Source organism: Gracilinanus agilis, chromosome 1 (assembly GCF_016433145.1).
Source record: "Gracilinanus agilis isolate LMUSP501 chromosome 1, AgileGrace, whole genome shotgun sequence".
NCBI classification, from domain to species: Eukaryota; Metazoa; Chordata; class Mammalia; order Didelphimorphia; family Didelphidae; genus Gracilinanus; species Gracilinanus agilis.
In genome coordinates, this window is record NC_058130.1 from 359,923,419 (window position 1) to 359,935,494 (window position 12,076).

At 41.2% G+C, this 12,076-nt stretch overlaps 1 protein-coding gene across 2 annotated transcripts; it reads left to right on the forward strand.

Annotated features, from left to right (window-relative positions):
* The first annotated feature begins 5,171 nt into the window (after positions 1 to 5,171).
* Positions 5,172 to 11,751, forward strand: PLK2 (polo like kinase 2). Of its 2 annotated transcripts, XM_044657726.1 has the most exons (15): positions 5,172 to 5,480; positions 5,565 to 5,630; positions 6,380 to 6,487; positions 6,630 to 6,746; positions 6,925 to 7,054; positions 7,299 to 7,386; positions 7,880 to 7,975; positions 8,087 to 8,285; positions 8,380 to 8,527; positions 8,897 to 8,994; positions 9,389 to 9,518; positions 10,117 to 10,357; positions 10,486 to 10,615; positions 10,711 to 10,821; positions 10,952 to 11,751. In XM_044657726.1, the coding sequence occupies exons 1-15, from the start codon at positions 5,316 to 5,318 to the stop codon at positions 11,141 to 11,143; spliced, it is 2,019 nt and encodes a 672-aa protein (XP_044513661.1). In that variant the 5' UTR covers positions 5,172 to 5,315; the 3' UTR covers positions 11,144 to 11,751. The 2 variants fall into 2 exon arrangements, with proteins under 2 accessions (XP_044513661.1, XP_044513660.1); XM_044657725.1 differs by having other exon boundaries at positions 5,172 to 5,630.
* Positions 11,752 to 12,076: the final 325 nt, after the last annotated feature.

Genomic DNA, 12,076 nt, shown 5'->3' on the forward strand with positions numbered 1-12,076 from the left:
TTCCACGTCGACACATATAACTAAAGTCATACAGGTAGGTAGAACCAGATTCCTTGACTCCAAAATCAGAATTCTTCACTATACTATGCTGTCAAGATGAGTAGCAAATCTGACAGCCTTACCTTCAGGGGATTATAGAAATGGATGTCAGAAAGGGAAAAAAAAAAAATGTTGTGTTAGTAATTGAGGGAGAGAGGAAAGGAGGGGAAAGTCTGTACAGTAAAGTAGAAGCCGCTGCATTTCCACTTATGCTGTATCCCCTATTCCAATCCCTAGTAATATTGTCTATTTTTTTCCTTTCTTGAAATCTCCCATGTTCTGAAGTTTCGCTTATCCCCCCTTCCCCATTCCCACTGCCAATTCCCTTTTCCTTCCTGCTTAGTGATTTATGAGTAGGAAAATTTACCTATCCTGCTAGGCAAAGGGTATCAACTTCTTTGGTTTGCTGTTGAGTGAAGCTCATACCCAGTGCCAATTGTGAGAGCTAAATAGCACAGCCTTTAGTACGACATAAATGGAACTATTATAGGATTCCATTTGTAGTTACTACCTTGAGGAAGTCACTTTAATTCTCTTGGTCCCAGTTTCCCCAAAGCTAAAAAAAAAAATTCTTAAGTGACATCAAAGGTCATATCCACTTCCATAATTCCATGAAAAAGTCTCAGTTTTCTCCTTTCTGAGTTTGGATTTGGATATCATTAGTATTCTATGAATATCTAGGTATAGTTTTGAACATTCAAATTTATTGTCACCTAATAAGGAGAGGTGACAGCTAAGGGACTCAGTGGAGAGAGCGTCACACCTATAGCAAAAAAAGACTGTTTTCTGATTTCAAATCTGGCCTCACTTACCTAGCTATGTGACCCTTGGCAAGTCACTTAATCCTATTTGCCCCAGTTTCTCATCAGTAAAGTGAGCTGGATGAGGAAATAGTCAATCACTTCAGGATCTTTGGCCAAGAAAACTCCAAAAAGGGTGACAAAGAGTCAGACACAACTGAATAACAACAAAAAGAATAAAAGAAGACATTTTGCCAAGGATGCAAATAGCCTAAGATGGAAACTTACTTAATCACTGATCTTACCAAATAGCTTCCCCTTGACCTTTACACACACACACACACACACACACACACACACACACACACACACACACACACACGATGGGAAGGAACCAAGTATTTATTAAACACCTGCTATGTGCAAGGCACGTTACAAATATAATCTCATTTGATTCCAACAACATTCCAGTGAGGTAAATATCCCCATTTTACAGCTGGGGAAAGTGATATAGATAGAAGTTAAGGGATTTGTCTAAAATCACACAGCTATTGAGTTTCTGAGTTTGGATTTAAACTCTTATCTTCCAGTCCTGTCACTGTATCTGCTGTACCACCCACTTGTCTTGAGCTACCAATACTTAATATCAATTCTAAGACAAAATATAAGTGTTTTTGTTTTTTTAAAGTAGACTATCCCCTTCACCTCTATTGTCCCACTCTCCACCTACCCCTCAGCTTCTTAAAATCCAGCTCCTGACCTCTCCACTATTTTTTTTTTTGCTTGTTTTTACCAGTGACCTCCTTATGTTCAAATCAGTGGCTTCATCTCAATTATTCTCTTTATGGACATCTCTGAAGCTTTTGAAAAGGTCATTTACCCTTTCCTTTTACCATCTTACAAGGCACTACACTCTCTTGGTTGTTTTCCTCTGTCATTCTTCCTCTGTATTCTTTGGCAATAAAAATCTGAGTTTGGAGGCCAGTTCTGCTACTTTTTATCTTGGCCTCATCCAGTTACTGTGTCTCAATGCCCTTACATGTAAAAATGAAGGGATTGGACTAAATAATCCCTAAAATTCCTTTTAGCACCAAAATCTAGGCAGCTAGGTAGCTCAGTGGATAGAGAGTTGGGCCTGGGGTGAGGAAGACATGAATTCAAATTCGGCCTCAGGTATTTATTAGCTATGTGACTGAGCAAATTACTGAACTTATGTTTGCCTCTGTTTCCTCAACTGTAAAATGGGAATAATAACAGTGCTCATTTTGCAAGGTTATTGTGAGGATGGAATGAGGTTTATTCCCTCCCCCCTCACCCCCCTCTCTATATATGAATAAATGATTTAACTTTTATATTATTTTCTGTGCTGCATTTTTTTCTTTGTCCACATGATGGCACCACAAAGCTGGAAAATGTTTTAAGTAATTAACCTGGTTAAAAAAAGTGAACAAAGTAGATTTTAATACTTTTAAAAAACATTTGTAAGTTTGAGACTTTAGGCATTGAATTTCACATATGATATTAAATGGATATCTCTGAATAAAAACCTAAATAGAACAGGGAATGTATATTTATAGATATTTTGTAATAACAAATAAGTGTCAAATTTCATGGTAATTCATGCCTTACATAATCCTTAATAATAATACATAAAAATATGTCATAAGTGAGCTTTTTTTTAATCAACTAATGCTCTTTAAAAGTATTGAAATACATTATACTACTATGGATTGTGAAATGGTAAGTTATTAAATGAAAGTAGTACTATTCAAAATGGGAAACTGTTTACAATTTGGAGATTACCTAATATATACCTGGGAAGGGAAGTTCCCCTCCTTCCAAGTTTACTTGGAAAGAGGAAAACTAAAGAATTCATCTCCTTCCTAAACTCAAGTCCAAGGTCCAGAAAATAGGAGGGAAAAAAAATTTTACTTCACAGAGGCATGTTCAGGCTTGTCAGAGACAGTGCTATAAGGAAAGGAAGGAAAATGGATGAAGGAACAAACTTTCCCTTTCCCTTTTGAGGTCAGACAGGGAACCCTCATTTCTGTATTCTGCAGGAATTGAAGGGGGAAAAAAACATCTTTGTTTTATTGCTATCATATTCCATGCCTGGGGTCAGTTTCTGAGTTTCTTTCTGGCTAATATTGATCTGTGATTCTGAGGGCTCTAGAACCACAACTATTCACCATGTTGTGACTTCCAAAGGGAAAATAGAGGAGCTTGTTAATATGCTTAGACTTTAAACTGCATGGGTTCATACATTTTTGTGTATTGTGGATCTGTGCAGTCTGGTTAAGCCTATGGATCTCTTTTTTTGAACATTTTAAAATGTTTAAAATAAAATATGAAGGTTGAAAGAAGAAACCAATTCTATTGAATTATAGTTAACCAAATATCTTAAAAAAAAAAAAAGAAAGTAAAAGTTCACTGGGCCACAGGTTAAGAACCTCTGGTTAGAGGCAGATAGAAAAGTTTGATAAATAGCCAAACTTTGACTTGACATCAAGTAGATATGAAAGCTGCTCTCTATATGAGTGGGCTGAATGATTTTCAAAGCCAATATCTAATATCAGGATCAATGTTTATTGTTTTCATCTCCCCCACCATGCTGACTATTAAACTCACCTAATGTGCCTCCTCTTCCTTCTCCCCTTAAAGCCCATTAAAGGCAAGAATTCTAGACACCAATAAAAAGTCTATACACAAATAATTTCTTCTCTCTTTAAGGAAAGGACAGGGAAAAGTTAGTTGATAAACACATTTTAAAAATATGCTTGAATTACAACAATAAAAATAGTTAATGGGAAGGAGGGAGAGAGAAGGAAATAAGAAATGAAGTAATAAAAGGAAGAGGGAAAAGAAAGAGACAAAAGGTGGAGTGACTTGACATCAACCTCTTAAGTAATTTAACAGTGAGTTAATTCCCTAACGTGTAGGTTTGTCACAACTTTTCAAGACAGCTGGTCGGGCTTTTGTAATATTCCAGGAGATGGCGCTCTTGTCTTCAAACTATTCTACTAGGCAAAGGTGTCTGAGACACTTCTCCTCTTCCTCCCTCTTACCATCTCCAAACCTCTTGGCAGGTTTACCTGCCCTTCCCCCATCCTGCCCCTCCCCTAACCTCCCCTCCCATAGCCGTATTCCGGCCCCTGGCCCTCTGGCTAGGCTCCAGTGACTAAAAGGGCCTAATTGAATAATATGACGAAAAGGACAAAGAGTTCGAGGTCAGCAAAGACCACGCACGCTCTCCCCCTACCCAGCGCCCCGCCCCCACCGGTTGCCTCTGAATGCTCGGGAACTTTAGAACGATGAAGAGACATAGGCAGAGTAGGGGAGAGAGATTAGACCAGGGAAGTCTCCAGTTCCGTCTTCGCAGAAAACCAATGGAAATGAGTTTAGGATAAAATCATTTTATTTCATCTTTTCTTCTGTACATAGAGGAACCCATTCTCCCCTCCAAAAGTCCACCAAGTTCTTCAGATCAGTCAAGATACATCTAACATCACCAAGAAGACTTCGCTTCCGCAAGTTACCATTATCTTTTAAACCGAGGGAAATTAAAGTCCATGGGAGGGGGGGAAGGGGAGAAAAAAGAAATCGAAATCCTCTTTCTCCAGCTTCCCAAAGTCAACACTTTTTATTTGCCCTGGGTGGGTGTCTGTAACTATCTATTCGAGGGCATCCCGGATCTCATCTTTCTGAAGGACACCCTAGAAAGGGATTAATGAGAAATGGGATCTAGGCTTGGGAGGGAAGAAAGAGGGGATGAGTATATGAGAGAGATAAGGATTCCCGGACAAAATCAATCCCTTGGTTTAGACCTGGTTTTCGTTTTACCAGGCAGCAGCATTGCGAGTTTGCATGAGAAAGACGAGGTTCAGATCCCTGGCTCTCCTCCACTTTGTAATCCTCATCTTGGAAGAGGTAGAAATTGAGAGAGAGAGAGAACATTGTCCATGGGTGGCTGGGCGGAGTGTGAGGGGGGTGGGGCGGGGGTTGGCGGGTAGAGCTGCCACTTCGATTTGCATTTACGTCCCTCTGGGTGATCTTCTGTGGTGACCATCTAGCTTCCCAACCGGGGACCTTTTTGCGTAACCCCGCTGGTAGCCTGCAGCCCCCTCCCTTCTCTCCCTCTTCTAGCTGGGGACCACGGACTGCTACAGATCGGCAAGGGACTACAGCTTCGGCCGCAAGCATTTGGGGTGGCTACAAAACGCACCCCCTGCGCACCTCCAAAGGCGAGTGGCTCTCTTAGAATGGCGAGGGTGGGCGGGGCGTTCTTTGTGACGTCTTGCCCCTTTTCAAGCGCCCACCCCTTTTCGAACCGCCCCTGCCTATAAAACCACGGCGCCTGACCGTTCCACTCGCACAAGTCGAACGCGCGCACTGGGTAGGGGCTGGGAGGCAGTGCTAGCAGGGGAGACGGGCTCCGGCAACCGGGATCGCGGCACCAGCTCAGAGCCTCTGTGGTGGGAGCAGCGCCCCGGCAACGAGGAGAAGGCTGAGGCTAAGGCCAAGGCAGAGGAGGACGCGATGGAATTACTGAGGACGATCACCTACCAGCCAGCCGGCACAACCAAGATGTGTGAGCAGGCGCTGGGCAGAGCCTGTGGTGGGGAGTCAAGGAAGAAGAAGCAGCAGCAGCAGCTGCCCGAGGAGCCGCTGCCGCCGCCGTCGCAACAGCAGCAGCCGCCGCCGGCGGCGGCGCAACAGCAGCAACAGCAACCCCAGCCCCAGCTGTCTGCGCACCATCACCACCATCACTCGCATTCTGGGGCCGAGGTCTCGAGGATTATTACCGACCCCACTACGGGAAAGCGCTACTGCCGGGGCAAGGTGCTAGGGAAGGTGAGTGGTACCCAAGTCGCACGAAGCTGGACAGAAGATGAGAGAATGGGGGGTAGATTGGACTCTGCGGGGTTGGGGGAGAGGTGAGGGTCCACGCGGACCCCCCCCTCCATGACCCAGATGGAGTTGAGGGCCGGGGAAGCTTTTTCTACTCGCTTCCTCCCCCAATAGCACCAGCCGACCTGGCTGTTTCGAGCAGCACCTCTCCACCATCCTTCCTGCACCCCCAGCTCCCCTTTTCCTAACCAGTCCCTGCCCCGGGGCAGCTGCAGGAGCAGCTGCTGCTTCCTGCCCTGGTCCCTTGGCCCTTTCACCTGGCACTGCTTCTAGAGCCGGCTTTGTGTGTAGACGGCGATCGAGGCATGTCCCTTTTCTTACCCGGGGCTCCACAGGCAGGCATTTCCAAAGCCTTTTAGGCTAGAAATGTAAAAGTAGAAGCTTACTGTCTTTGTCAGACCAGGGGATTGTGGAGAAATGGAAGTGCTTTTGGCCCCTCTATCTAATTCGTCTACCTGAAAACTCAAGAGTATTGCATTCTTAGACTTCGTTCCCCTTTATCCTACCCCCAAAACATTATAAACCCTCTTTGTTATTGAGATGAAACTGTATGACCCTTTCCAAGGTGCTTTAAAAAAAGACCCCTCTCCGAACACAAAGGGGTTCACTTTTATTCTCCTCTTCCCCCCCCCCCCCTTTCTTTTTCTTCTTTTGGCATGTTAGCTTCATTTCCTATCTTTGTCTCATTTTAGGGCGGCTTTGCAAAGTGTTATGAGATGACAGATTTGACCAATAATAAAGTCTATGCTGCAAAAATCATTCCTCACAGCCGTGTAGCTAAGCCTCATCAAAGAGAAAAGGTGTGTATGACTGTTGTTTAAAATATTTTCTTTGTGTGGCAGGATGGCCCTTCCCTCTTAGGAAAATGTCTTCTGCATGTGTAAGCACTGTCTCCTCAGAGGTGATGTGAAGCTCAGGGACCACATTTTTTTTTTCTTTTAGATTGACAAAGAAATTGAGCTTCACCGAATTCTTCATCACAGACATGTGGTACAGTTTTACCACTACTTTGAAGACAAAGAAAACATTTACATTCTCCTGGAGTACTGCAGTAGAAGGGTAAGGATTAACCCTGACAACTATTAAATTCATTTGCCCCGAAACTGAGGGAATTTTCTAATTTTCTTTGTTTGGACCTTTAAATGATGTTAGGCATTTAGAATGAAACCCACTTTCTATGAAAAGTAAAAGTCAAATGGAAGATTTTTGCAACTTTTTTTTTTCCTCTCCTCCTCAGTCTATGGCTCATATCTTGAAAGCCAGAAAGGTATTGACAGAGCCGGAAGTCCGCTACTACCTCAGGCAGATTGTGTCAGGACTCAAATACCTTCACGAACAAGAAATCTTGCACAGAGATCTTAAATTAGGTAAGCCAATACCTGAAACACTGTCCTTTTGGCAAGGGGGGAGCTTTATGCCTTTTTAAAAAAATATGCTTTATACATCTTTATCTGATCTATTGAATGACTGCATTCATTCCTCCCTCCCCATATTCATCTTGCAATAAACCCTTTTTAAGAGAGGCTTTGACCCTCCTATTCCACAGCAACTGTATTTGACTCTTGTACACCATCCAGGAGGAATCATGTTCTTGTCTATGCTTATTTCTAGGTAATTTCTTTATTAATGAAGCCATGGAACTAAAAGTGGGGGACTTTGGCTTGGCAGCAAGGTTGGAGCCATTGGAACACAGAAGGAGGTAAGAGTCCAAAAGATGTACCCTGCCAGAATGTATGGGTAGGAGAGAATAAGAAAATCTAGCCATGCTATATTTCAAGTCAGATTGCTGATAAAGGTTGTTTAATACCTGGAGCACATAATCTTAAGACTTCTGATAAATTGATAACCTAGAGAAGACAAAGAAATAAGCTAAATTTGTGCGTGATATTAAAAGTAAAGATCTTGTTTTCCTAGAGGGAGAACAGTGACCTTAGTCTGTTAGACTATCAGACATGACAACAAAATAATATCTTGTAAATTTTGAAGCAAATCAACCCCCTTCTCCTGTATTCTATTTGCTTCTGTTTTCCAAAAATCATCTGTAGGGTCCATATTATAAACATTAGTTTTGAAATTGTTTCTTTTTTTTTTTTTTAAGTTTCCATCCCTATTAACTCTTGGAAAAAAAATTCACCTATCATTTAAAAAAGTGCAACTTCCTAATTTTTTTTGTTGTTGTTGTCATCTTTTAGAACAATCTGTGGCACTCCAAACTATCTATCTCCTGAAGTCCTCAATAAACAAGGGCATGGCTGTGAATCAGATATTTGGGCCTTAGGCTGTGTAATGTAAGTACTGTACTCTACTTTGAATTCAAAATGCAAATTTTGAGTTTCAGAAACCTTTAAAAAGGATTCACTGTGTAACCTTGCCTAAAGAAAGTTTCACTTCATTCCTAGGTATACAATGTTACTGGGAAGACCTCCATTTGAAACAACGAATCTCAAAGAAACCTATAGATGCATAAGGGAAGCCAGGTACACAATGCCATCTTCATTGCTGGCTCCTGCAAAGCACTTAATAGCAAGCATGTTGTCCAAAAACCCTGAAGATCGTCCCAGTTTAGATGACATCATACGTCACGACTTCTTCTTGCAGGTTGGTGCATTAGCATTTGCTGCCATAACCTGCTTGGCACAACATTCCAGACATCTTACAGCTTTCTGATTGTCCTTTTTTTCTGTCACTTCAGGGCTTTACCCCAGATAGACTTTCTTCTAGCTGCTGTCATACGGTTCCAGATTTCCATTTATCAAGTCCCGCCAAGAATTTCTTCAAGAAAGCAGCTGCAGCTCTTTTTGGTGGCAAAAAGGAAAAAGCAAGATATTTTGATACACATAGTAAGTTGCCTTTAGATTTTTTTTAAGATCTATAGGTTAGCCCTAGAAAGCTCTGTTTAGTATAATTAACTTTATTTTTATTGTAAAATTCAGAATAATATTAACCTCAAGATCTCTGAGCATGCTATCAATGCATAACAGACAGACATAATGTAATTTCTTTAGGTACCATTTATTGTGGTTGACAGCTTTTTGTTAATCAGTTGAACATACTGCTGATTTAGTTGCAACCAATGACATTTTGCATAATGCTGTTTCTGTTATGGTTGCTTATAAATAAAATCAGGCAAAACAAAGAAAGTAGATGTTTCTTTTTTAAATTGGATTGAATTGCAGCCATGCTCATCATTTTTTCCCCTTGATTTGCAGATAGACTAACTAAAGAAGATGAAGAAATTTACAAGCTCCGACATGATCTGAAGAAAACGTCAATAACCCAACAACCCATCAAAAATAGAGTGGATGAGGTATGTAGGGAAAGAAAAACATTTGCCTGCTTTGATTGTAGCTGATCATTCTCTAAGCTTAGCCCACACATTAACTCAATCTGTATTTATCATAGCCTAAGCATGCAATATACCCATCAAAAATTTTTTTTCCAGAACCTTCTGCTTCCACCCCACTTTAAAAATCTTGATTCTGGCCATTTTGGTGTGCCATGGCCCAAAAGCTAAAAAGACAACTGTAATGTCAAGTCAGCGAATGATCTGGTTTTCATAATTGAGCTCCTTCCCCCTACACATCTCAATTTTCATCCTTGTAGGTTGCTAGGAAAGCTTTTTTGAAAGTCTTACCTTTTAGTGTTGAACCTTAAAATGTATTCAGATGCTTAATTCTTAATGCAGGACTCTCTCTTCTCAGGAGATCCAGCCACCCAGCACTGCTGTTGCCAACTCTGGAGCACCTGCAGTTGATTCCAAGCAGCAAATTGGTGATGCAATTCGAATGATTGTCAGAGGAACGCTTGGCAGCTGCAGCAGTAGCAGTGAATGTAAGTAAACGACAATATGGTTTGTCAATCTTGGAAAATCTAAATGCTAAAATGACTCAGTTAGCTAAAGTGATATAAGAACACAGATGTTTCTGTGATCGATCACAATTTTTCCTACAATGGAATGTGTAGAAAAAGGCAGAATAATTAGGCTAGAAACTGAACTCTTCTAAATCATTCCCTTTGGGGCCAAGTCCGTTAGTCTTCCAAATCTGAAAATTGAGGCAAAGTGATGATCAATAGAATAGGAGTCAGGACCTGGGCCTGAATCCCTCCTGTCACTGTCACAATGGGCAAGACATTTATCCTCTTTGAGTCTCTGTTTCCATCTCTGTAAAATCAGTCAAACTAGAGAAGTTATAAGACTCTTTGAGGTCAAAATTTGTGATCCTATAGATAACTCAACTGTCCCTTTCAACTCTAAATCCTCTCAATTGGTAACATTAGCAGAACATGAAAGATGCAACCCCCAAGTAAAGTATAGATCTTGCGTCCTTTGGTTTAGATCTAAATTTCTCCAAAGTCCTTTAATATAAAGCATGTCTTCCATTCCATAACAAAATGTTATCTCTGAAATCCCAATCTCTTTGTTTTTCAGGTCTCGAAGACAGTACCATGGGCAGTGTTGCAGATACAGTGGCAAGGGTACTTCGAGGGTGTCTAGAAAACATGCCAGAGGCTGATTTTATCCCAAAAGAGCAACTGGTCACTTCATTCCAGTGGGTGACCAAATGGGTAGATTACTCGAATAAATACGGCTTTGGTTATCAGCTATCAGACCATACCGTTGGTGTGCTCTTCAACAATGGTGCCCATATGAGTCTCCTTCCTGACAAAAAGTAAGAATTCAGTAGATTCATAATTTCGATTTATTCATTTTTTGCTTTTGTGGTTAAAAGTCTCATTTTTGAGAAAACATGACCTCTGACTCCTGTTTTTTTCTTCTTTCCTCTCCTTTGCCTATTAGGACGGTCCACTATTATGCAGAGCTTGGACAGTGTTCTGTTTTTCCAGCTACAGAAGCTCCACAACAATTCATAAGCCAAGTGACGGTGCTGAAATACTTCTCTCACTACATGGAGGAGAACCTCATGGATGTAAGTGGCTCTGACTAGCCAGAATTCTGCATGTTGCCAATTGGGGACCTTATAACAGAAGTGCTAATTTCTTAAATCTTCCTTCTTTCTCTCAGGGTGGAGACCTACCTAGTGTTACAGATATCCGAAGACCAAGACTCTACCTGCTGCAGTGGTTAAAATCAGACAAGGCCTTAATGATGCTCTTTAATGACGGCACATTTCAGGTAAATGGTGATCCCATCCATCCTCCACCCAAAGCCTATGATTACATTTACTCATTACCTCTCCAGAAATCTCCTCAGCTTCATCCCACAGTGGTCTCATCTTTCCCCTTTCTTTCTCTGTTTTCTCCAGGTGAACTTCTACCATGATCACACGAAAATTATTATCTGTAGTCAGAATGAAGAATATCTGCTGACGTATATCAATGAAGATAGGATATCCACTACCTTCAGACTGACGACCTTGCTGATAACCGGGTGTTCGTTAGAATTAAAAAACCGAATGGAATATGCACTGAACATGTTGCTGCAAAGATGTAACTAAAGGACTTTTCTGTCTAAATCCAAAGGACTTTTTTTTTTATTTCACTGTGAGAACGAAAGGGAAGGCAGGAGAACGATCAGTATGTTGAAGATGGACAGGTGGTGGTACGAAAAACAATTCCTTTGCAGCCTACTGGGCTGGGACCAGACTGAGGCATTTAAAAAAAAAAAATCTTGTCTTTGGAGGCCCTTAAACAGTGTACTAGAATGCGGTTTTCCTTGATGTACCTGTTTAAGAGGTTTTTTGGACAATTTTTCAGCAAAAATGCATTGACTTTTAACTTCTCTCTGTAGAGAGCATTTCAGACAGTGGACTTGGAACTGTGAATACACTTCCTGAAGGGGAGGGAGGGGAGAAAGCTCCCACATTATTGAACGGCTGTAACTGGAGCTGCTTTGGGCTGCTCAACTGTGAACTATGGCCATATTTTTTTTTTTCTTTAATTTTTCAAGACAAAAAATTACCCACACTTGTGGCTGGAGAAGTGCATTCCTTGTTAATAAACTTTTTATTTATTACAGCCTAAAGTGCAGTATTTATTATCCAAACTTTTTTTGGGGATGTTGACCATTTTAAACTGTTGGCAATAAAGAGAATGAAAAGTAGAAGCTTTGTTCTCCTGTCTTAAATCCAGACTTCAAAAACAAGATGATGACGGAATGGGTTTTGAGTTGTTGCTGGACAGATGACTAGCATGGTGCGTTTTTCTGAACTGACCAATAGATCATATTTGGATGTGTACAGAAAATGGACAGAGGAAGAACCATGCCAATACTTCCCACCCCTAGTCCCCAGTAATAATACACTGAGACTAGTAGGACACTGAAATTTTGTCTCTTCCCCCTCCCTCCACTTGTATGCTGACTCAGAATTAGAGATAAATATGTACTGTACCACGTAAGACACTATCAAAAACCAAAATTCAGACCTTCT